The sequence below is a fragment of the Stegodyphus dumicola genome, chromosome 5 (genome assembly GCF_044657685.1).
Source record: "Stegodyphus dumicola isolate Sdum_Otavi_A_Nest chromosome 5, ASM4465768v1".
Taxonomy (NCBI): domain Eukaryota; kingdom Metazoa; phylum Arthropoda; class Arachnida; order Araneae; family Eresidae; genus Stegodyphus; species Stegodyphus dumicola.
In genome coordinates this window covers 198,371,713-198,398,421 of record NC_140772.1, presented here as the reverse complement: position 1 = coordinate 198,398,421, position 26,709 = coordinate 198,371,713, and the positions used below count along the sequence as shown (strand labels likewise).

The window sequence follows — 26,709 nt, the reverse complement described above, 5'->3', positions numbered from 1 at the left end:
GTATTTGTCAACTTTGTATTTGTCATCCAGCTGTAGCTAAATATTATTGAATTTTCTCCATATGTGTTTGTCAGCAGAAAAACTGATGTCAAAGTCACTGCGCCATTATTTATATAAAGGTCTATATAGCGTAAAAGAATAATACAGTATTCTGTGAAAACGACCGTGAATAATATTTCGATAGCAAGTATCAACTTTCAGAATCAGAAATATCTTAAATATCTTTTATCCCCAAGAGCGATTATTCAAAATAACACAAAATAACAGAAAATACTTCAAGTTAATCCGTAATGGATAGCGTATGTCTTTTTTGTTGGCTGCTACGTGCCACGGGTAAGTGAAAACATTTATTTGATACAGATGTAGCTAAATTAATTTAACATTGCCGTTTATTACTTTTGGTTATAACTATAATATTCAAGCTATTGAAAACCATTATTGAAAACCTTATCTTAATTATTGAAAACCAGTTTTAAAAATTTGTAATGGTAAGCTTTTATTGTTGTGCGAAACCATCCTAAGTATAGTGCATGAATACATTTTACTTTAAAGTAGTAATGGCAAAATATGTATATTTATCTTGAATATATTGAATGTAAAAGACACTTTGCAACCGACTTATGAGCTAAAAAATTGTTTGAAAATTCGAACGCGCTTATATCTTTTTTGATTTGCTAGAATTTTACATGTGCATTGCAAAAGTTCCATTATTTCGTAATACTAGTGTAATGTTCATGTTCTTATTTGGGTTATATTTAATTAAACAAAAATTTACTAAGCTGCACTCTTTATGTGTAGCTATGTTCCGCAGAGTTAGAACCTTAGAGACCATGATGTGTTTCTATGGTTTACAAGTAAGCCTTTAACAGTTAAAACTCATTTACCAAATGAGGAGAGGCATCTCCAAAACTTGTAAGGATTTTAAGTTTTACTAACGTTCATTTTACTTTAAAAATTACTGTTCTCTCTCATTTTCAACTTTTGGCCAGAATAAAATGCAAACTGAGCTTGCAAACTGTTAAATATTTAAGTTGCGGCTTCCAGCCAAGAAGGGGTTAGAGAAAGAGACTTCTCGCTACCTTACCTCACATGCTCTTTTCAGTTAGTTGCTGTGTGCCTTTAAGGCCAGAATTTAGTTCTCTTGATACTGAAGACGTTCTGTAGTTTTCCCTCATTCTGCTTACTATATACGCAAAGTTAAAAGACCAATCTTCGCGTTACTAGTCTTTGTAAATTATTTGAGTCTAGTTCATTTTTTTAATTTAGTTAGTTTGTATTCTTATTTTTTACGTTTCAGACCATAAGTACTGGTCTTTGTATCCCGAGCTGCGGGAACCGCTCTAAACTGTGAAGAATAAAGGGCAATTAAACCCTTCCCATTTGTGTCGTATCTTCTACGAACACAGTTTAAGGTAAACTCCATGTTCTTACTCAGGACTCCAATATGTTTGCAAAAGCAGATATAAGAAATAGTAGTCCTGATAAAAACTCAGTTATAGAAGCATCTCCCAAACGTTTCTGGTCACCAGAATTCTATCCCACCTAATAATTAATTCTTAGAAAACGGTGCAAATAATTTAAATTATTTTAAGATCAGTAACTGCCACATTAAGATCCCATTTTTAAATTTTTATGAGTACAATCTAGCTATTTGAAACATTCTTTGTATGAGAGTTAATGTAAAATATATGAAAGTATTTGATCTAATGTCTTTAAAAGGAGGTATATGACCAAAATTGTCAGCTTGGTTTATTTTGTTAAATACTATGCGCTACGAAATAGATATATCATGCATAAAAGTTTCGTTTTTATGGTATACAAAGCACAGAATCAGACATGTGGTTAGGTTGCAATAAGTCAAAACTAAAGAGCACAGCTCAAATAACAAATATTGAAAATTCGATTTTGAATTAGTATCACCTTCAAATACAATGTTTCAATATTCAATTTGATTTACCTTCAAATTTTCAGTTTCCAAACCCATTCCATTGAAAATATTGACTTATACTGAAGTTCAAATAATCAATGTTTTCTTGTATATTTTTAGCATGACGTTAAGTAATCAGAATGTATTTAAAAAATTAAGTGAATTTTATTTTTTAAATACACTATTTCATGCAATATTTTAAACACAATATCAAAGACAATAATGGCGTACGTTCTATATTTTCGAACGTATGCTGATGAAGTTTTCTGTCTTAATGCAAATGCAATAAATATTTAAAGACAAAGCTTGCAAAGATTTGATTTTGGCATGGCTCTAAGAGGAGATGTCGAATTACTTTTAATTCTTCCCTGTCACAAATAGGCTTTCTTTTAAGATAATTGTTTGTTTTGGGGGGAGAAAATAATCAAAAGAAGGCAAACCTGGAGAACATGAGGGATGATTTACCACGCAAACTTATTTTTTGGACAGAAACAGCTCTGCGAAGTAGTTATTAAACAGCTCTGCGAAGTGAGAAGATACATTATCATAGAATACAACTCAAGTTCCCACTGAATACCGATAAGATTCCAAATAGTCTGCTTAATTATCAGTTCAACTAAGCCAAACATTTAAAACTGGAAAATTATTTTGACATCTCACATTATAAAATAAACTAGTATCACTAGTCTAAAAATCTAAGTCCAATATTCATAGGACGAAGGAAATTATCGCCTCGTCTTCAGCTTAGATTCTCAGAATACTAATGAAAGAAAAGGTAGCAAATGTTACTGAACATTCATTTGCACTATGCCTTGGTAGTTTACAAATTAATGCATTAATAAAACATTGACTCACACATTTGCGCCTACGAATATAATAATATTTTAACTATTTGCAAATGTAATAGGGAAATAGAGACTAATAACCTGGTTCCTAATTCAAGCGGGCAATCACCACTGGATGCTCATAATTCCATAAAGACTACTCATGGCTCGTTCCTAGATTTGAACCTAGGCGAACAGATTGGCTGCATTTTCGTAATTTCCACATGTGTAATGTGAATGCCAACAAGTTTTCTCTTAGAAAGTCATCCATGAAAGCATCCTTTTCCTTAAACAAATAGGTCTTGTGTGCTTTACCATATTCAAATAACCTAACCTAAAGTAAAGTAATGCGACAAGATTTCGGAAACGAAGAATATTCCTAGTCAATGAAGTTTTTGTATAATTATTAGATTTTAACTCCAGAATAATAAAATTGCATGAGAATGCTAATAAGGAATTTTTAGTGTTTAGAGACCTATGAATTGCTGTTGCTAAAATTAGTTCGTCATACTAATGGTATCAAAAATTAAAATTAAAGAATGTTACACGCCAGTAAATCACATAAGTATATTATTAAATGGCATTTAAGCGGAAAATAAAATTCGAACTATTCTAATTTATTTAACAGTAGACGTCTGAAGTAAAGTCTAAGATTATATCAAATATGTAAAACTTTGAAATTAATATTTTGGCGATTTGGTTTTCGTTCGAGAGTCAAACGGTTTGAGTATTATTCTTTATAACGAGTATCAAATTTTTCCAAATATAAGTATAGGAAGCAAGGAACCATGTAAAAAGTTTTATTTTTTTATTTAGAAAACATCTATTTCTTTAAAACTAAGAAATATAATACACACGCACTTTCATTTTTTAAAGCAGTTATGTACGACCAATGGGTGAAAATAAAAACAGAGTAAGAACGTTTGTGGGCAGAACTATTTACTTGCCTTTTTGTATTATTTTAGATTGTGTCTATTTTATATAACATTTCATTTATTATTCTTGCAATTTGTATAATGTTTAGACTTAGTTTTTTAGTTTATTTTGTTTCGCATGCAAAATTCGTGCCGGTGAAGTACCTATATAGGTTTGGGATTCTAAATTACTTTGGCTTTGTACTTTTAATTTATGATAATTTTTTCTATAGTTTATTTGCTTTCTAAATTTCTTGAAAATTCCTTAAATTTTAAATTTCTCATTTAATATATCACTATTTTTGTTTTTGTGTATTTGTTGACACATACCTATCTAGACGACGAAACACAAATTGGGTAATTAAAGCGCAAAATTTGGGGACAACTTTACCTTCGAAAAGATCTGTCTCCTGCCTGCTTAACAATTATTCACTTTATGCAAATTAAAATTTAGAATTGAAAAATTTTAAAGGTATTTTTAAGATAAAAACAATTTAAGATTGTATTAGTTTTCCTCTTATATTTGCCTGCTTGAACTTTATTTACTATTGTTTTCTGAATTTAATAATACTTCAAATTAGTTTGCAGCAATAATTAATCAATTTCTTTTGTTTGCATAATTTAAAATTTTAATCTGCTTTATATGAATGAAACTATAATAATGTATTTATTAAATTCATATACAGACACGCATATATATATAATAACAGTATAAAAAAGTCATGAAAACGTGATGATTTGATATGCGTGGAAAAAATAAAGATTGTGATTTTTCAAGATACGTTACGTTGTGCTAAATTGCGTCATCATTCTTTCCCACTCTGCTACCTTCAAGCCACTGCTGTCTTCTCGGTCATCTACGCAGTATCATAAGTTGTTAAAGTTCCACTGTCTTCATCTAAACGCATTTTAAAATCATTACATATATATATATATATATATATATATATATATGTAATAATTAAATTCCATAGTCAAGAATACACTTAAAATTCTAACTGTATGTTCTTTTCATTTTTTAATGGCGACGTTCTCTTATTTGAAAGTACGTGGAATTAAATCCACAGCCCCGTAGTCAAGTTGTTTTTCCCGCCTTTTCTACACGTACAGTTTTAGAATGTTCTGGAGATATTTAAAGCGAACTGGATTGGCTGACGAGGCTGACGTCATTTCTTGGTCTCCGCGAGGAGTACTTCGCGTTACTTTCACTCATAAAGTAGAATCATTATTGTTTGATTTACAGTTTGATACTATAAAATTTCACTCGATAAAACATGAATTTACATGCTACGCAAATGGAATTGTAGATAAAAACTGTTTTACTCTTTAGTATAATATATTATTGGTGTCCTTAAGTTTGTTAAAACCATGAAACCGTGATAGTCACCGTGATTTATCATTCTGTCGTAATCTCAAATTACTTAGAAGTCATTAGAGGAGAATAACACTAATCAGAAACATATTTGAAGGTTGAAAATAAACATTTTTGTTTTACTCGTTATGTTGAATGTTAAACAAACTATTTAATAAACTATATAAAACTTGTAGGGGCTATTTTAATTTCCTAATAGCTATTTTTAATTTTGAACAGTTTCCTTATTCTCTTGTTTCCTACTTACAGTTACCAGCTAGAATGAGTTTTCATGACCGCAATTTTATGAAAATGAGGTAGAACTAGTATTTAAGAGCAAGTCTGGGTCACTTCTTAGAAGTTCTTAGAACAGCATGTTCAGCCTTATGGCAACATCGTCGATTTAAGCCAAATCTTATTACGTTCGGCAGCATTGTTACGTTCCTTCTTTATTTGCCGGTAGTTCAAGTGGAGGCTTCCTGTAAGCCCGAAAGGGGCCAACTGTAAATATTCTTGAATAAAATAAAAGGTAATTTAATCCTTCTTTGGACTTGTTCTTACAGCCTTAGAAGTAAGCGTTTACTCGCTACTCGCTTCTCAAATATTCGAATTATCAAGGGCAACCAATTTAGCTAGAATCTTATAAACTTCTCATCATTTGTAACGAAAACAACAATAATATCAGTAATCAAATTTTTTATTTTTTGTAGGCTTCAGTAGATTATTTCAGTTGATCTTAATTTCAGGATGGAGTTGACAGTCTATGGCACCCTGAATGTCTGTCGATACAAAACGGAAACTATGTAACTCAGCTCCTTAAAGTAATTACCCATAAGTTAAATTTTTTTTATATAATTAGAGCCACTGTTGTTATAATGGAGACTGTTGGATGAGATTAATCTAACACAGCCCTAAATACCTGATTTTAATTCGGAACACATAATTCGAATTTTAATTCCGGACACATTTGGCACTAACCTCCAAAATAAATATAGTTGCCATTGTTCAGACTACGGTGGCCTATAGTTTTATCACAATGAAAGTGGACTTCTCCAGTTTAGTGATTTTAAAATGCTTTAATATGGCTAATATGTTGGTGATAATGAATACCATGATAAAGAATTTTTAAAAAGAATGAGCTTGTATTATTGGAAATTGCACGTCATTATTGCAAACTAAAAAGCATCGTTATTGGGCTTATTAATTTAAAAAGTTTTTGCAATAAATATTTAACTGGGAATCTCTTATATTATCCTAAAACTCCGATTAGTAGAAGATAAATACTTATAAGTTCGAAACATTGTAGAAGCATTATGCTTACATTACCTGATGGCTTTTCATTTACCATTCAGCTGCTGCCATCTTATCCAATTTAAACGAGGAAGTGAAACCTTGCGATGACTTCTATCATTTTGCCTGTGGAGGTTGGATTAAGAAACACACCATTCCTGAGGATGGATCACACGTTAGTGTGGTAACTGAAGTTATCGATGACCTCAAGCGTAAACTCAGGAGTAAGTAAATATGTTACGTGTTTTACGTATAGTCTTATAGTTGACATGTTAATGACGGTGAGAAAGAGAGACAGATGAGGATATGAAATATTTAATTTTCTTTTAAAAATACACTTCTGTCCCATTTCCTTAGTTAAATTGCTTGACTGTTCTTTAAGAAAGCATTGATTCAGTAGTTGGCATAATAATAAAACACAGGACACACATATCTGGTATTTGCTTTAGATTTGAAGATATAGCTAACTACTACATAGAAAATATATTGCCCCTACAAAGAACAGAGCAAAAACCTTACAATCTAATATTCAAAGTTTGCAAACTTGCTTCTTCTAAAAAAAGCTAAATTTAGAAGGTAAGTAGCAAAATTTTATCTGAACCTCGGATTTTTCAGAGGAAACTTAATAATGATGTTCGCTAAAATATATTTCAAACTTAATACTAAGCTTATTAAATTTAGGATTAATATAACTCACTGAATGCTCACGCGCGGAGGTAGAAGCTGACTCAGATTAAAATCTCACGGGTTTATAGCACATATTCATGTTTCACCCACGAATATGTGCTATAAAATGAGTTCTTTAGTTTAAAGAGTATAAAAAGAGTTTAAAGAGTTCTTTAAGCAATATTTTCGTTAAACAAATATAAAAACATGTTGCAGTGCATTCATTTATCCAAAAGATGTTAGGTTAGGATAATAATCCAGAATATTTTGAGAATAGGCAATTTAAATTGTCCTGGATATTTCCATTTGGGATCTTGGGAATGATCTATCTTTATTTTTTAGGGTATTTAAGATAATTCTTTATCTTTGTTTAAACCTTTACGATGCAAAACGTAACTGGAAATATGTTTCAAACTTAAGACGCTACGTGACTCTTATGTTCTTACCATGTTAATTTATGGGCATTTCGAGATGAATAAATTGCATAGTAGAAAATATTCAAGAGTTTAAATGGCTCGTTTTCTAAACTATGCTTATAATTGTCTTTCTTGGTTCATCAACAAAAGTTTTTTCGTATATCGAGAGAACAATTTTCTAAGTCCTTATCAACTTAGTAATTGATAAGTGTGATCTCTATAAGTATGATGTCTTGGTAGTATGATGTCTGGAAACTAATCTTTAAAATTTCTCGAATTTTTTAAAATGTCTTCATTTGGGTAACTTAAATCCGGTCTCATTTGCATAAATATTAGCTCTTTTAATTTTCAGATCTCTTAGAAAACGAGTGGATGGATTCTGAACCAGATTTCATTCGCAAGGTAAAAGTTATGTACGACTCTTGCATGGATCTCAGTAAGTCTCAATTCGCTTAAAACTTTACAGTAAAATGTCATGTTTATAAACAAAGTATTGTTTATTTTTAGAACACATTGAATAAAAGTCTTCAAAATAAACATAAAATTATATCTGATAAAATATACAGTAAACCAATAGATATTTCTTAAATAAAGTGCATATAACAGTTTCTCCAAGCTTTTAATATGAATTCCTACACATCACATATAGAAACACATTTCTTCATAACTCATTGTATAATTATTTAATCTAGTTTAATGATTTAGAGACAACATTTACATTTAAACATTTTTAGAAAAATCAAAGCGCATTTTCAACGGTTAACCTATAGAGACATTAGGTTATTTCGAAGCAGAAGACATAAAAACTGAGCAATATCCTCTCCGGGATTCGAACCTTGGACATCTCGAATACGCGCCGAGTGTGCTGACCATTACACCACAAAGACATGCTAAAAAGGCTGGAGGAATACCTTGTAAATCAGCCTTTACTATATAGAGTTAAAAATATTAAAATTCACTTTTAAAATATGTGAGAAATTTTAGTTGTCTTTAAACAATAACTTAACTACACTACTACTTGGCTGAATCTGAATCATTACTGTGGAAAGACCAAAATTATAAAACTATAGATAGAGGCAAAATACAACGAGAAAGGCAATCAAGTTCAGCTAATATTTTACCATGAACTAATATCACTATATAGGTTTCATGACCAAAAAAAAAAATATACAATGCAAAATTAGAAAAGCCTACAATGGAAACACAGCAATAATAAATAACAAGAGGAAAAATAACTACACGGAAAAATTGCTCACAACGAAAACGACCTACTCCAGAATAAACCCCCCAAGTATTAAACACAAGTGCTGAAAGTAATGTACGAGGGTAAGTTGTAAAATAAATTTCCCCTGTCGACTGTAGTCAGAGTTGTGTATGAAAGTCAAAAAATAGAATGGAACATTAAAAATATGACATACCTTTATTTTTCCACATAGGTACCAAGTACATTGAGACATTTGTCATATCGCTTGATAAGCTTCAAAAAGCCCTCCAGGAAAAAATCAGGGCTTTGCATATGGAAAAAGCGTTGAACGGCTTGTTTCACTTCAGTATTACTTCCAAAGCGCCTTCCCCCGAGATTTTTCTTCAAAGCCGGAAACAGATGGAAGTCGCTTGGTGCGAGATCAGGACTGTATGGCGGATGGTGTAGCCGCTCCCAACCAAGAGTTGCAATATGGTTTGGCGTTGCCGTCGCCGAATGTGGTCTGACATTGTCATCCAACAGCAGAACGCCAGATGTGAGAAGGCCAGGCCGCTTTTTCCGAATCGCCTCTTTCAATTTCGACAGGGTGTCACAGTAGCGCGTAGCATTGATGGTTCCAACCTCCAAAACGTCCATCAACAAAACTCCTTGGGCGTCCCAGAGCTGTGAGGAGAACTTTACCTGCAGAGGGAGTTGTCTTGAACTTCTTTCGGACAGGTGATGACGGATGTTTCCACTCCATAGATGCGGCCTTCGATTCTGGCGTGAAATGGTGTACCCACGTTTCATCCCCCGTTACAATCCGAAACAGAAAGTCTTTGCCATCTTCATGGTAACGCACGAGATGTTCCAGGCTGACCCCATGCGTTGTTCCTTGTGTGTCGAGGTCAATTGTTGGGGCACCCATCGTGCTGACACTTTTCTGTATCGAAGAATGTCGTGGATGATGTTTTGAGCTCGCTCATGGGATGTTCCAATTTGTTCCGCTACTTCATCGATGGTGATACGCCGGTTCGCTCTAATCATGTCATCCACCTTCCTGACATTTGCATCTGTAGTGGCCGTGCGCGTCCGTCCAGCTCTCAGTATGTCCTCCACTTGCTGACGTCCATCACTGAATGTGCGACACCATCTCCGCACCATTTGCTTCGACATCACACCTGTCCCATAGACTTCCACGAGGCGGTTATGAATTTCTGTTCCTGATACTCAACGTGCCCATTCATAGCGGATAACCGCTCTCACTTCCTCCTTTGACCACGAATTCAAAACGCACCTTCTCTCCATACCTACCGGGGCTCAAATGAGAGGCTGGTCTCCGCTTTGCGCAGGCACTGCAACAGCGCCATCTGCTTGATTTGCAGCGACCTCTACCCAATGGTGTATCGGTGACTTGCGCGTTTTCCTGCTGTGTCGCCTTTCGCCCATAGCCGTTCAACGCTTCTTCCATATGCAAAGCGTGAATTTTTCTTGGAGGACTTTTTGAAGCTTATCAAGCGATATGACAAATGTCTCAACGTACTCGTACGAGAATAATAAAATAAAGGTATGTCATATCTTTAATGTCTCATTCTATTTTTTTACTTTCATACACAACTCTGACCACAGTCGACAGGGGAAACTTATTTTTCAACTTACCCTCGTATAAACCAGAAGGACTGATTTCAAATAACCATTAACTTCTACATATCTTAGTCGCTCAGATTAAATTAATATTAAGGAAAGGCTAATTAATTAGATAGGCTGATTAAAGTAACTTATTAGCAATACAATTTATTTTGCATGAGAATTCTGAGAAAACAAGAAAGAGGGAAAATGCTTTTGTAAAAAAGGAGATATAATTAAAATTACGGAAATTAAACAGTTAAAATGATCTTTGAAAAGTAGTACTTTTTCATATTTCTGCACTGATTTAAGGTAACAAATAAAACATAAGAATCAAGTGGCAAAATGTAGTTTAAGCATATAGGCACTATTTACAATATTGCAAAAAATATGATCCGTACTCGCCTTTTTTTTTCTTTTTATCTTTTGTAAAGGCAAACTATGATGTAATTTTAAATTCATTTGTTTAATTCTACTGAATTAGTAATTACAACTAATCCATCAACTAATCAATTAGTAGTTACAACTAACAACTAATAAGTTTACTGAGATCTTTGGATGCATAAATGCTTCTCAGCTTGCAGCTTAATCGTTTGTTTGGGAGTTCTTGTTTAAAACAATGTACGTAAGATACAGCACAAGAGAGGGAAAAAAGATGGCGGATATAAAATATATGGTCTTCTATCTTGATTCAAAACTTTTTTAATTTTTAATGTTTCGTTTCTGAAATGCATTCATATAAAACACGATTATTCTTTCGTATATAGTACATTGTGTAGTCGTATGCTTGTCTCAAATATTGTCATGCATGTCTAAGTACATGCCGTATTAATGCGAAACTGCGAATGGCTCATTAAATCAGCTATGATGCTTTGGATCGTACCTTATTACTTGGGTATAGCAATATTAGAGCTAATACATACAGCAAAGTTTCTGACTCTCTGGAAAAGAAAGGTTTTTATGAACCAAAACCAATAGGACCTCGTGTCCTTATTATGTGGTGACTCTGTATAACTTTGGGCTGACTCTGTATAACTTTAGGTCCTGTCGACATAGCTTTCAAGTGTCTGCCATTTTATGTTTCATAGTGTCACACATTATATGTTTAATTTCTTAAGTTCAGTTTGTTTTATAATTTCATAATTACTTACTCTGTATTTTGTATAACTTGGACGTTTTGGCTATTTATCATGTTGTATGTGTTTAGGCTATTTATTATATGTAATCCCTACATTACTCAGTTCAGTTTTTAATTCTGCGTCGTTTGACATTAGAATTGAGAACAGAGTTCAATAAGAATCTGAGAACATGGCAGCAAACCACTTATTAGGACTCGGCTACAATTTATGCTATCACATTAACGCAAGTATGAGAAATATCATAACTTCTGGCTTTTTAATCTGTAAATTTTAAATAAACCGCAGCAGACTGATTCGTCGCTTCCTGCTATGATTAGTTTGCGTAATGTTTATTTTGATGTTTTGAGCCTGATGTTTGATGAAGTGTATATAACTGTCAGTGGAAACTGATGGAAAAATAAAAATTCCTTCTAAACTTTCTGAATGTTACTTCTATTACCATTTTTCTGATTATTATATGTAACATCATTCCATTATTTAATTCTCTTTTTATTTCGGAATTAGGTTATGTGTTTTAAATACCACTATTTTTAAAAATTATACTTCTCAAATAATAATATTGTTACGAAATATCTAGATGCGGTACTCAAGTAATAATATTGTTACGAAATATCTAGCTGCAGTAAGATAGCTTCTCCGCACAGCGGGTAAGGGTTGCCAAAATAGGGCAAGGCCAAATTGCCATATTTGGCGAGAAATTGCCCATTTGGCGAGAAATTGCCCATTTGGCGACATTTGACGATAACATTGGCGATATGCCATAGTTGGATGAAGAACCTTCTAGAAAGAATTCTTACCGGTTTGGACCAGAATGTTCTCGACGGCAGCCCAAAAGCTATATAAATCCTGCTTGCACGGCTATCCAGGTGTCTTGTCAGTGTATCGCGAGTTGTAGCATCTCGAGAATACTTTGAGCTCCGAGAACGACGAACGGAGTCATGAGCTATACTCTAGTGCTTTGCCCTGAAGCTCTCTTCACCATTATAGCCTGAATGCTGTGTTGCTGATTGTTTCAGCGTGTTTGTCGTAGTTTTTTGTAAACGTGATTTTGGAACTGTACTGGCTAATAAATTGTGTTTCGATACTTCGTCGAGTATTGCCGTCAATCACTCCAAATCCACGAACCCGTAAAAAAAAATTCAACAATATTTCTAGCCTTCTAAATTGTACTACTTATTTTTTTAATATTACAAAATTATCTTCTGACGTATTACACAGCACATAAGTCCAGGTTCTGATGAGGATAAAAGAAATTCACTTTGATAAATGATTTCAGCTCAGTTCATCAATACGTTGAAACTGAAAAAAATCTAAGTTTCTCATACTTTCAATAGAATCGCTAAACACTGGTAGTTCAAAGCTGTGCAATTCCAGGTGAACGGGCTAGTTGCATGGACGTTTTCATGTTTCCTCCATGTATAATACAGTATATGCTAGCCGGTGTTCCATAGAAAAGTCGTATTGTTGTGTAGAGAATCGTCTGATCGCGTTATAAAAACTAGGTGAATGATTTTCTGATTTAAGGAAATCTTAATTTTATTTGATTCTGAATTATTTATTTTAACGCTTTAATTTTGGGGAAAAACAGATGCTTCTGGGAATATTATTTAGTTTCAAAGAATATTATTTATTTTTCTTTTATTTGCAATTTTTGTACAAGCTTTAATTCATTGTGAAAAGAAGCTGGGAAAAGGAGGCGATTTTGCTAAGTCATGATTTCGCGCGCTTTGTCCTTTAGAATGTTCTAGAAGAAATTTCATTGTGCAGTTGACCTTAGGACAGGAGGTACGTGACAGAAGGGTCAGAGGTTGCCACTTAAAATTCGATGTAAGTCATTCAGGTTTTGGCGATTGAGGGTCCGGTTGTTGGCTAGGTGAAGGAGGGGCGCGCACGCGCATTCGCCCTTATTTTCCGCATTCAGGGGTTGAAACGCAAATTTTGCCCAAATTAAGGGGGCGATAATTGAAGCCATAGTGGGAGCCCGCGTTTGTGAAGGAGACGAAGAAAATTCGAGTTTGAATCACTTTCGTGCGAGACTTACTCTTGGAATCACCTACTGGCTAGAGTTACTTACCTTTGGCTAAGACTGTAACTTCGAGCTTGCTCTTGGGTTAAGCGATAGAAGGTGAGCTGTAATTGCCTAGAGAGACGTTTTTCCGGCAAGGAGTGGCAAACTTGCTCCCCGGCCGCGTTTTGGCTGAAAGGCGAAATTGAAGAAGAAGGCGAGTTTTACTGACATGTTTAAAGAGACTTTGCCCGACGTTGGACGAGTTTTGCTGAAGGATTTAAGACTTTCAGGATTAAGACTTTTGGCCCGATTTTCGAAGCGGGAAGACCAGGCGGACAGCCGTGCTAGGCAGCAGTGCTCTTGTTTTCCAGAGTGAAAATGCTTCGTCGATAGAAAACCAGTTACCGGCCGTGTGTGTTTCGCCAATAGTGCCAGGACAGGACAATGTCCTCTGAAACTTCCATTTGTAACCAAGGGTCAGTGCCGTCGACGTCAGCTTCGTATTAGGATACGAGTTCTCCACTTCAAGATGTCCACCAAATATAAGTTTTTATTTTCTGTGTTTGAACTTTAAGTAAGGTTTCAGAAACTTCCTTGGAATTTAAAAACAACTTCGAATCTTAAATTAATGCTAAAGAATTAAATTGCTTCCCTTTTCCCCTTCTTAATTTACCGAGACAAACTTTAAGGTCCTTATATGAATTAGTATGTAATAGTGTAATTTGTTTGTGTAATCTTCCTTTGAACAGATGTTGAATTGCAGATATGTTTTCTTTAACCTCTTAGAAATTACAGAACGGGTACCCGTTAAATTAAAAGAGTCATGTAATAGATTTGCAAATCATGAATTTAAATGTAACAAAAGAATATGACAAATTGAAAAATTCACCTGTGTCTAAAATAAGTAAATTGAAACTGTAACTAAAATAAGAAATTTGACTCTCTGATTAGGATAAGATTTAATTTTAATTGTGAGGAATTTGAATAAACTGGTATTTAATCTGGAAACCTATTACTTATGTTTTCTTTATATCTTTTATGTTTTCTTTTTCTTATATATATATTGATTTTACATTTTGTTTATTCGATTCTCTCATGGCGCAATCCCGGATACATAATACACAACGCAAAAATTTGTACTAACCACTCTTCATTTATACGATCACTAAAGGTGTGGTAATTAGCAAACTCTTAAGAGTTTGGTTTCTCAGTTGATATTTAGTTAGTTGCGGTTTCACCTGTCTGTTTCTGCATTAGTTTCCTCGCTAAGAGGAAGTTGTAACACAGCATTGGTGCCCCATGATTTTTACGGTCAAGTATAGAAACAGAACATAGGTTTTTTTTTTTTTATTTTTTTTATTACAAAACATTGGTGCCGCGACTCAACAGTATATTAAGGCACTCCTCTCCTTAGGTAGATAGTCCTCACGATTTCTGCCCTAATTAAATAAACCAAACTAAACCAAAACCATACTTTCAGTAGTTTGTCTGATGCCTCTTCAACAAGGAAGAAAATTTTGGTATCCAGATCTTCAGCATTTTCCTTGCCAGTTTAACTTCAGAGAGGGATGAGTCACTTTTAATACAGCGCGCTAATTCGTCGAAAGAATAACTTTTCTACATTTTTGAAGAGTTAGAAGCATACTTCTACTTTTCTAAAGCCTGGAGAACACTTCCATATTTTTACGGCTCACTTATTTAATGGGCGCCAAGAAATCTTTGATTAACCTAAGTCAAAGCGGGAACCCTACACTGAGCTGTTCGGTTACCGGCATTCACTAAAATTCCGACAGCCCTGATTACCGTATTTCTCAGTTTGTCCGTCAGAAGAAATGCAGGTGAAGCTTTATCATTTTAGCGCAGTTTGTTAATATGTTTCTTGGTTTTGTTTAAATAGGGACAGGGTAAATAATGAAAAGAAAAAAATCTGAAATGTTTCAGATTTTAAATTACGTCTAACGGGGCGTTTTATTAACGTTTTGTGTGTTACCTTTATTTATTAAATATGATGCTCTTTGCACTTAAACCATAAAATTCAGTTCAATAGCAATGTCGAAAAATAATTTTAAAATGAGCCTAGCTGTAAAATTTCCGATACACAGTTTGACGCGCTAGGGATAAAAAGGTTTCTCCCCCCCCCCGTAGAGTGTTGCCATTACTTGCTTTTAAATCGTTGAGTTTGTTACTCAAAAATTCGTTGAAGTTTTACAAAATATGAAATCGATAATAAAACAAATTCCAAATTTCAAATTTGGGATTTTAGATGCCCATATTCGCAGTAGGATTACGTCATTCAAAATTGGATGGCTCTAGATACCGTTGTTTTATCACAGTGCGAGAAATAGACATATTTATGCAGATTTTTCATTATTTAATTTCTTCAAATATAAGCAGGACTCTAACATTTTGTGGCCACAGTTTGAAAAGTGAACCGACATTTATTGAGTCCGACGCAAAATGACAAAACGAAAGTAATAGTCCTTCGGGACTCAAATCCCTTTGGACTAAAAATTGCTGACTTCAGAACATAGTGCTAAATTTTATCCGGAGATAGCCAACTCCAGCCTTGCCTCTAGTTTTGAATTATATCCGCTAGCGTATATCCTAATCTTTCCTATTGATATTATTAGAACATGAAATGTGATCTAATCAGCTTGTTTGCTGAAATATTAACATAACCATTTCTATTCGCTTATGAATTTATATTGACTTCACTGAGAATATTTAAGCTAGATATACGTTTTGACTGATAGCTGCTACTTATCATGCTTACATTTTTAATCTTTTGAATTAAGTAACAGATTTAAATAATTCCTTCAATAATAAAAAAAAGAGTAAATTCTTTGCCACCATGGCAGAAAGGTAAAAATACCAAAAGCAAACAACAAATCTTCTGTAGCATTTAATTTAACATCTCAAACTTTGATTTTGTACTACAAAAGTTAAGCTATATGACCATTGAGAGCTTTTGTTATATCTTAACTTTTTTACGAACAGAAAGCTTTGAAAATGCTGGTGGCGAACCTCTGAAGCAAGCTTTAAAAGATCTTGGTGGATGGCCAGTCGTAGAAGAACAAAAATGGAATTCATCGTCTTTCGATTGGGTTGAAACTATCATTCAGTTACGAAGGAAAGGTTTCAATCATAACGTGCTTATGACTTTGCTTGTTGGGGAAGATATGAAAAATAATACTGCTCACGTCATAGGGATAAGTGTACGCGATGTAATGAAATTAGATCGGGTAAAATTTTCCTTAAGTTCTATTCTAAATTCGTATTTTTACTACAAAAGTGTGCATGAGGCCAATTATTACTGAACAAGTGTTAGAAAACTTTGTTTTAATAAAGCACATAAACAATTAAATGTAAACTGTAAATGCAATTGCGTCCGGTAACAGAACCAAATTTAAAATCTTTTACGAAGACCTTTTATTGTACAGGATATCCGGGAAGTTGCTGACTGCTTCTCTATTGAATATTGGCAGTCGACATGTACACTGCTCAAAAAAAAAATGGGACAGTCCTATATCTCCCGATCTACTGGGCCGATTGACAAAATTCAAATTGCGTTCTTCATGTCTCGAAAGCGCGACTTAGGATATATATTAGATTTATATATAGCACTATTCTAACATAGGTATTTTGACACAAAATCGGACTTTTTCTGAAATAACATACCAATTTTTTTACATATTTCGATTCTACGACTCAAATTACGCCTAAATATGAAATTTTGTAAAATTTGGAGCAAAATTTACGGAGAAATTCACAAATTTATGTTGGCACTTTTTTGTCAGTTTGCGCCAAGAATACTTTACTTGGCGAACTTCTTAATATATGGCAACCTAGTTTCCTTTCCCGTGAGGGGGAAAAAAGTCACCATCGTTCCTTTTTTCCAAATAATATTCTTTACATTATATTTTTAATTATAACTTATTATTTTAAGTAATTTTTTCTTTTTCGACTTTCATTTTAACTGTTTAAGTTGCACTTTTTTTTTTTTTTTTTTTTTTCGAATAACTGTTTTAAAAATTTCTATTTACCTATTCGAACTGCGTAAATAAAGGTGCAGTGTTTATTTATTTTTTTAAATAGTTTTCTTTATATATATTTTTCGTCATAGTTATTATTTTAGGGCATTTTTAAATTTTATACTTTTATTTTAATTGTTTGTGTTGCATTGTTTCTTCAGATAATTGTTTTAAAATTTTCTATTTATTCCTTCGAACTGAACATTTTAAATATATTTATTAATATCAATTTTCCAGAATTTTATTTTATTTATTTGAAGTGCGTTTTTTTTCGGAAGAATACTTTGTAACCCAGACTACGAAGCGTTTGAAAACTGCGTACTATATTAAAAGAGAAAATACAGTAAAGTACAGTTTTACACGCCTTTCAATGTTCCGTTCAGAAAAAATATATATAAATAAGAGAGATGTATAACTGATATTTTAACTTAGGATGACCTGCATACACTGCTTTAAACAGTTTTATCATTGTGCCCATTGCTTTACACAATTTTATCCTACATTTGGTTTCTTAAAATGTTATTCATATTTTAGTCAAATATTTTATTTTTGAAATCGCAAGAATCAAATATCATAAGATTGAAAAGTTTTAAATGAAAAAAAATACGAATACTAAATTTTACGAAAAAATTTATTTTTCTTCTCTTTTTCTTCAAGCATTCTGAAAGTATATTGAAAAGTATCCAACTTTTCGAAACATTTTGGTATTTCTGACAATCATTTTAAATAAAGTTATCGCCTTCCATTTCATAAAGGCCCACAAACGGCCGAGCGGTAAAGTTGCTGAACACTGGTAGTTCACTCCGGGGTTCGAACCCCGGTAAACGGGCTGGTTGCATGGGCGTTTTCGTGGATTTTCTCATGTGTACCGCGTATGACAGCTGGTTTCCCTTAGAAAGTTCTTCACGAAGTATTTCGTCAGAGCCTTTATCAGTCTTCAGAGGCTAAACATTTTGAAGGTATGAGATGAAAGGAAAGACTGGTTTCATCAAAAGGTTTTGGTTTATTTTATTATGACAAAGCACGCTACGGCTATCTGCCTAAGGGGAGGGATGCCTTCCTGGAGCACTTTCTAAAGGAAACTGGCTCGCATACACGTTACACAGGGGGAAAACCACGAAAACGCTCATGCAGCCAGCCCGTTCGCGGGATTCGAACCTCGGACCGAACTACCAGTGTTCAGCGACTTTACCGCTCGGCCGCTGTTTCATCAGGAAGGGAAAAAACATCTTTAGGTGACATCCACTTACATCACTGGATAAACTCCTGAATCTTCAAATAATTCGACTGAGAAAATCATGGGATTCACCATTTATGATACGATATGATGTTCTATAACGTAATTTGCACAACCATATAGTCTAAAACCAGTCGCTCTTCACTTTAATCTGCAATGATATCGTTTTGTCTTTTCTGTTAACACAAGCTCAATTGATGGTATTTGCTGGTGTACACGTCCAAGTGTTTTCTCTTTGAACACCTAAATTCTTTGAAGTATCCTGAAAGTAGTATATTCGAAAGCGTCCAACGTTTTGAACATCTTGGTATGTCTGACAGCCAAATTTCCCTGCAAATTTTTGCTTACTTTTCTCCCTAATTTTCTTCTTTCCTTCTACAGTTATTTTCAGTGCTCACACAAGAAAATTAAGATTTTTCGATTGCTAGACTCCCATAAATTTTGCATTATTCTCAATTTTTTAAAATATGAATTACATGAATTGCGTTTCAGCTGAAGACAGCTTTTCATTTTCTAGTCATTTTAGGTATAAATAAAGTTTAAAGCGAAGTCCAAAGGATAAATATTTTAATTAAAAGATTTTTGCTAAATGGCAAAGAAATAAAACAGTCCAGCAGGGTTTATTCTGTACCACAGAGTGATCCGATTCTTATATCGGCTGAAACAATCTAAATCATACTAAAGATCATGTTTTTTTTTATACAGTCTATAACGCGAGAGAAAAATTAGCTTCTTAAAACATTCTTTCTAAGAGGATTAATATAAAACATTATATTTATACATTTTAAAGCTGGGACTTGAACCAAACTGTCAAACTTTTAAAGTTTAATTTACATTGTGGTCATAATTAAAGTTTCAATTTGAAATGGTCATAAAAGGAAAACTACCGGACCAAATGTTATCAAACTTGGGAATCGTGTAAAGGAGGTTATGGGAATTTATTTTCCGCGGAAAAAAAAAAGAGTTCAAAAACTCACCACCAGGGGGAAAATGGCGCTGTATAAAATATTGTTAAATGCAATAAGACACGAAAACATCTGTTTAAAATGCGTTTAATATTTTCCGAAACGTGTTACAAAGCATGTTCAATGTAGCGTCCAGCATTTTCCGAAAGCAAGTTAAATCATGTTACTGCATTCTCAACAGCAGTTCTTAGCATATCAGGTTTGGTTTTGGTTTGGTTTATTAGATTACGGCAAAGCACTCGAGGGCTATCTGCCTTAAGGGAGGGATGCCTTCGTGGAGGACTTTTTAAGGAAAACTGGCTCGTATACACGTTACACATAGCATATCAGGAGGAATGTTATCAGTGTATCACATTTTTCATTTCTGCCAAATTGTTTAGATTATCACCATAAACAGTGCTTTTGAGATAACCTCATAGACAAAAGTCACAGAGGTTGAGGTCTGGTGGGAAGAGGGGAAGTATTGGCCTATAAGACGTTCATTCGTGAAATGTTGCCTAAGTAACTATGCGACACTCTTGAGGTGGTCCCCAGCCCTGCATAAAAATCGTAGTATCTAAAATGCCACGTTACTGCAGTTGATGTATCACGAAACATTTTAATATTGGCTCTAAGTGAGCTGCAATCGCAGTAGTCCAGCTGTCGACTGCTCTTCAGAAAAAAATGGTTCAGTTATAAAACTAGCTGTCATTCAACAGTAAACGGTGTGAAATGACTGTTATGCAATCGAATGCAGTAGGAGAATGCAATGGAACTAGATTGATAACATGAGAGATTTCTTTGGCACAAATCGATTAAAAGCGCTTTGAATCAGTATCTTCATGTTTTAGTGCTGAATTCAGGCTTCAAAAATTACAAATTAGCGGTCTGTAAGAAAACGATTTCCAGATTGTACGCACTTGTGCTAGTGATTTGCGATCTGACATTTTCTAATCACTAATTCGTGGTTTTCACGGACGAAATTCTCACTTACAGGGATGGCGCACTCGACATTCATCGAATTTAACGTCTTTAAATGGTAATTTGCCTACTTTAAAGTTTCTTAAGGCTATACAACATATTAAACCCGTTTAACAAAAGGTTAAGTTAGATTCCGACTCATATTTCGTTTAACAATATTGCATACAGCGCCATTCCCCCCCCCTGGTGGTGAGGTTTCGAACTTCCTTTTTTTCGCGGAAAATAATTTTCCATGACCTCCTTTACACGATTTCCAAGTTTGATAACATTTGATCCAGTAGTTTTCCTTTTATGACCGTTTCAATGTGGAACTTTAATTATAACTACTCTGTATATTATTAAATTTTATTTTTGAAGCTATGCATTATATGTATACCATATAATGCATAGCTTCAAATTATTTTCGCTTTTATGGAAAAATAAAAAATCGAAGCAAATATACTTAGTATAATGGACCAAAACTGAAAACATTTCCCCTCCCTCCGAAAATAAAATATTGAAATTTCGAACTTGAATTTATTGGGTTATCGAAATATTTAATTTGACTTATCTTCTAAGTCTTAGTTCCGACAACAATTCCGTCAAAAATTCCGAATTAATTAAGCTAAAGTAAAAGATTTAGTATATATTCACTGTATGTTAATAAAGTAATCAGAGTGTAATAAAAATAGATTATAGAATTTACGCTGATGTAACTTTTTGTCTGACTGCACAACATGTAATGGAAGAGAAAATTTGTAGAGATCTGCTTTTGACATGCCTCTAAAAGTAGATGTCATATTAATTTTGTCTCTTCAAAGTCAAAAAACTTTCCTTTGAGAGGCAACTTTAGTTTTTGGGAAAGAAAAAAAATCCCAAGAAGACAAATTTGAAGAACATGCAGGACGACTGAGTACACATACTTATTTTCGGAACACAAGCGGTTCTTCGACTGGTTATTGAATAATGAAAAGATGCATTGTCATGCAATGTAAAACATTTGGAATAAGTTTTCTGGCTGAATAACGTAAGATTAAAAGTCACCTGCTTAATTCACATCCATTTACAAGTCAACTACTCGGGCAATTGCAGAATCGCTTTGATCCTGAGCTTGTAAGACAAACCTAATATCACTGGATTTAAACACTTCTTTAATCTTCCGAGAACGTTCCTTCTTTGGCTCATATTCCAAGAATATTAAGTGAATACAATTATTGCCAAAGAAATTGAATATTCATTTGCACTAAGGCTTGGTAGTTTACTAACGAGTTAACAAAACTTAAATTCTGCTTTTTGTGTCTAAGAATACAACAATATTTTAAATATTTACAAATAAAATATTGAATTGGAGATTTAATTGGAGCCTCATCAGTTGCCTAGAATTTGGAAAAAAAAAAAAAAAAAGAGATTGTTAAATACTAATTGTTTGCTGCTCAGTCTAACCCAGGCTGCATGGTTGGTTTTTGTAGTTTTTTAGGTTCTCTTTACAAAGATTCTCTATGAAAGCATCTTAATCAAATAGCTCCCATGTTCTTTCTATGTTCAAATAACCAACTAACCTAGTTTAAGCGCGATTTCCAAGTGAAGTTACTAGTAAAATCCGAATACTCATTAAAAATCATGTATCTAGCCAATCGGGAGTAACATGAAAGATACGGCGCCAATAATTGAAATGTTGTTACGGTACGCTGTTTCTTAACTTAGATGGTCATTCCTTAATTAAATAGCCTACCAATGGCTGAGCGGTAAAGACACTGAACACTGGTAGTTCAGTCCGAGGTTTGAATCCCGCGAACGGGCTGGCCGCATGGGTGGTTTCGTGGTTTTCCCCATGTGTAACGTTTATACGAGCCAGTTTCCCTTAGAAAGTCCTCCACGAAGGCATCCCTCCCTTTAGGCAGATAGCCCTCGTGTGCTTTGCCATAATTAAATAATCCAATCCAATCCTTAATTAAATATAATTGATTTGTAAATTCTACTAGAACTGACGGTAAGAATTGAAGTGGAAATAAGTAATATGGTGTGCAATCTTGATTAATAAAAATTAAAAATATTTGCATAGAAAAATGTTTGCATTCAGACAGAAAGTTTTTTGAAATATTTGCAATTACTTTATAAGAAGGATTTATTAATAACCGTAATAATTATTTATTATATTACTGATGATTAGGATTCAGTTCTTGACAATTACATTCTAAATTAGAATTTTAAGGATATAATGAAAATACGCTACGCACAAAAATACATTTTAGGAAAAAAAATGAGTTGATTTTTTATGTTTTAAAACTTCTTAAATTCATTTAGTAAACATCGTATCCTCGTTGTTTATTGAATCCAGAATGTTGGTGTCGTTTATATAATTATTCTTACTTGTCCACAGAATCTGCTGACTTATCCAGCCATTAAGTAGCTGCAGATCATTTCTACATAACCATTGAACTTCCATTAATTCAGTCTCTAGAGGGTTGTATGTTTATATCATAATTTGACTTTTATAAAAAATGATTATTCTAAATATTATGTTTCTATAAAAATATATTGTGCTTTAAAAATATGGATAATAGTATCAGCCGCTCTTTCAGCCACTTCAAAGGCAACAGTTTGTTTAGAAATAAATTATGCAGTTAATGTCATAAAATTCAAATAAATATCAAACGAAAATTCTCAGTTTTAGACAATTCGATTTAAACGAAGTAAAGTAGCAGACGATAAAACGCCGAAGGTAAAAATTTACTCTTACAAAAACTTACTCTTATTTTTTTTAAAAAAAAAAGAAAAGATACGAGAGAAATTTAAAAAAAAAATAGTTAAAATTTTGAATAATATCATCTATAATTTAAAAAATAGCCTTTCATATAGTATTAATAAATATTTATTACGAATCATTGAGGGAAAAAATGTCATATAATTAGTTCTCCGTAAAATTTTACTTGAAGTTTAAGGTTAAAAATAGCTGTGGCAATTCAGTGTAACAAAAATCCATAGACCACATTTGGCGTTATTATTGCTCAAAAAAAAGGTGCCAAATTTCAAAACGCGAAATTATGTAAATTCGTGTATATCTTAGAAAATTTTGAATAAAAAAGTCTAATTTTTTGCAGATATGCTTAAAAATACACCTACTTTAAGATGATGGTAAAAATTTTATAGGTTATAATTCAAAATGTTTTTCGAAAAATCTATAGAAATTATTTAAAAATAGAAATTTAAAAATTAAAACGCAAAAATGGGTAAATTTTATTTGGAATGATCCAAAATTTCGAAATGTGAGAGAAAAAATCAAAAAAGTTTAATAAAAAAAGAGATATTAATAAATATTTGCCAAATTCAATTAACATTGAGGAGCTAAAATTTTGAGAGCTAATATTTTAAAAACTATTCGTACGATTTTTACAAAACTTGGTATTCTGGCATAATTTGAGTAGTAGAATTGAAATACGTAAAAAAATTGGTATGTTATTTCAGAAAAAGTCCGATTTTGTGTTTAAATACCTATGTTAGAATAGTGCTATATATAAATCTAATATATATCCTAAGTCGCGCTTTCGAGACATGAAAAACGCAGTTTGAATTTTGTCAATCGGCCCAGTAGAACGGGAGATATAGCACTGTCCCATTTTTTTTTTTGAGCAGTGTACTTCCACAAGACATGCACTTTCACTAACGAAAGTTCCGATAATAATTCTCAGAAATTTCTGAAAATTGTTCAAAGTTGGGGATTCGAAGTTTTGTCAAAATTTAGAAAAACAATTTGTTCAGCCTCAGAGCACAGCTTCTAATAAATAAAATACTCTTCTGTTGTAATTTGAAACGTTCCAAAGTTCGATACACAAAATTATTTAGTAAACAATACTACTATAAAATTCAAAGATATAAATGTTTAGAATAAGAAATGAAAGCAAACGAAAAGGATGTCAGCAGTTTAGCGGTACAGGCACAGTCATGATGCAGTGCTTCGCTGTATGAAGGTTCTGCAAGGCGTTAAATATAAGAACATACATGGATGAGTTATTGAACTTGTTCTTTGAGTAACGTAATATTTTGTTGAATCACAATTCTTTGAGATTCGTGGTTGCATGTTGAGAGATATAATCGTTGAACACTGGTTTTTCGACCTGGGTTTGCTTCTAGGCGAACGGATTTGCTGCATGGGATTTGCTGCGTGTGTAGCCTTGCACCAGCCACGTCCCCTGACAAACTGGAGTATGGTTCACCTTTTTCAGTTCATCTAAATTAAGTAAAAATATCTTACGATCTAAATCTGGATTCAGAGTACCTGTTATCACGTTACACATAGAACCGCCCAACCGGTGTAGTGGTTAGTGTCGCTGACTGTCGTGCCATAAGGCCCCGGAGAAGGCATGATGTTTGTAAATGTATAATATTGTTGAAGCATGGGAGCACTCTAAATATGATGTAAGCATCCCCCCCGGGGTGCTCTCTATCAAAATTCGAGGCGAAACTGAGCAAATTCGCACTGTCACCTGTGTGATGCTCAATGTTCTCGTCAACAACTAGCGCCATCTTGCATTCCTTGCTACGAAGAATTTCGTGGGCTTGTTCTGAACTTGCTGTCAGACGAGTGAGATATGGCGCAGCAGCTGCAACAGCCGAAAATATTTTTTTGTTAAACTCATATATTCAAATGTACTTTTTTAACTAATTTTCTTTTTTTCTCTTTTTTAAGTTGGATCGACCATCATTAGGAATGCCAGATCGTAAGAATTTTCTTGCTGGATCCAATTCATCCAGAGCTGCTTACTTCAAACTGATGGTGAGAGCAGCTAATAAGTTAGGTGCAGATGAAAATATTTCTGAAAAGGAGCTCCGGAAGGTACTAGATTTTGAAACTATGCTCGCCAATGTGAGTACAGAATTTGGTTCTTTTTCCTTGAATCCATAATAATTTTAAAGTGACATATCCCTTTTATGTTTGGTTGTTAACTATAGGCTGAATGATTACTTCATTTAATGCATAGCACTCAGAAAAAATATTCTACCATTGTCACAAGAGAGTGCAAATTGTAAAGCTAGTTAACTGAAATTTTTTCATACAAATTTATTTATATCTTGTAGGTGTAGAGACATTAGACATTTTGGAAGACATTTATTTATAAGACATTAGACATTTATTTATATCTTTCATATAAATTTATTTATATGAAAAACTTTCAGCTGACTAGCATTACAATTTGCTCATAAAAAATTGCAGGGGCTACTCAATTTTTGTAATTTGTATACTTAACTATATATAAAGCTTCTTTTGTATTCTATTAAGTAAACAATTTTTAAATAAAATTTTAGCCAAGAGCAGAATAAATTTTTTAAGAATCACGAATGTTTAATAACTTTACTAAGAATCCACAAATCTTTAAAAACTTTTCTTTAATACCCCGAGAATCTTTAATCAGATTTTTTTCATAAAATAATATTCCTTCAAACCTTATTGTCTATGAATATCTAGAATTGAATAAAAGTGCTCATTAAGCATCAACATTTTTTGGCAAGATATTGGAATATTTATATTGCAAAATTACATAATTTCTATCAATCATCATTGATGTTGCATTGCAATTATGGCTCGCTAGTTTAAATTAATTGCTTTGTAAATTAATTTCACCGACACTTATCTAATAATGTATGTCTAAACGTCAAGTAGTTGTTTATAGTTATTTAGTTAATTACAATCTCGAGTTTAAATTAGATGACAGTCAATTAAAATTTTACTGTTCTCTGTAAGTTATGGTGTAGAGACATTAGACATTTTGGAAGCAGACAAAATGAAAAATTAGCAACCGCCTTCTCTGGGAATCGAACCACGGACCTCTGGAATACCGGCCCAGCGGGCAGAACCACTACACCACGCAGGCACGCCAAGAAGGTGGGAGAAATACCTTATAATGTAATTAAACATAATATGCAATATTTAATATAACTTAGCATCTAGTCGTTCATTAGATTACAAAATTCAATAAAACGTAATAAATTAATTACTCTTTTATGCCGCAATTTAAATTAACACAGATTCTTATACAAGACTAACTGATTTGAAAGACGGACTTAAATTTTTCTAATCCTGACAAACAAATTAATGCTGAAGACTGTAGAACACTCGTATTCTTAGCATGAGATGTTACTCCAATATGTAATATAAGCCGCCGCTTACGAATTTCAGCTACACTGTACACTGCGA

General features: G+C 33.3%; 1 protein-coding gene across 1 annotated transcript in view; it reads left to right on the top strand.

Annotated features, from left to right (window-relative positions):
* Positions 1-290: 290 nt before the first annotated feature.
* LOC146997385 (neprilysin-2-like) overlaps positions 291-26,709 on the top strand; it is a 66,361-nt gene continuing 39,942 nt past the window's right edge. The window contains exons 1-5 of the mRNA XM_085817862.1: positions 291-333; positions 6,369-6,530; positions 7,741-7,824; positions 16,342-16,586; positions 25,204-25,380. Coding sequence (XP_085673988.1) covers positions 291-333; positions 6,369-6,530; positions 7,741-7,824; positions 16,342-16,586; positions 25,204-25,380 — 711 coding nt within the window. The remainder of the gene's footprint in view (positions 334-6,368; positions 6,531-7,740; positions 7,825-16,341; positions 16,587-25,203; positions 25,381-26,709) is intronic.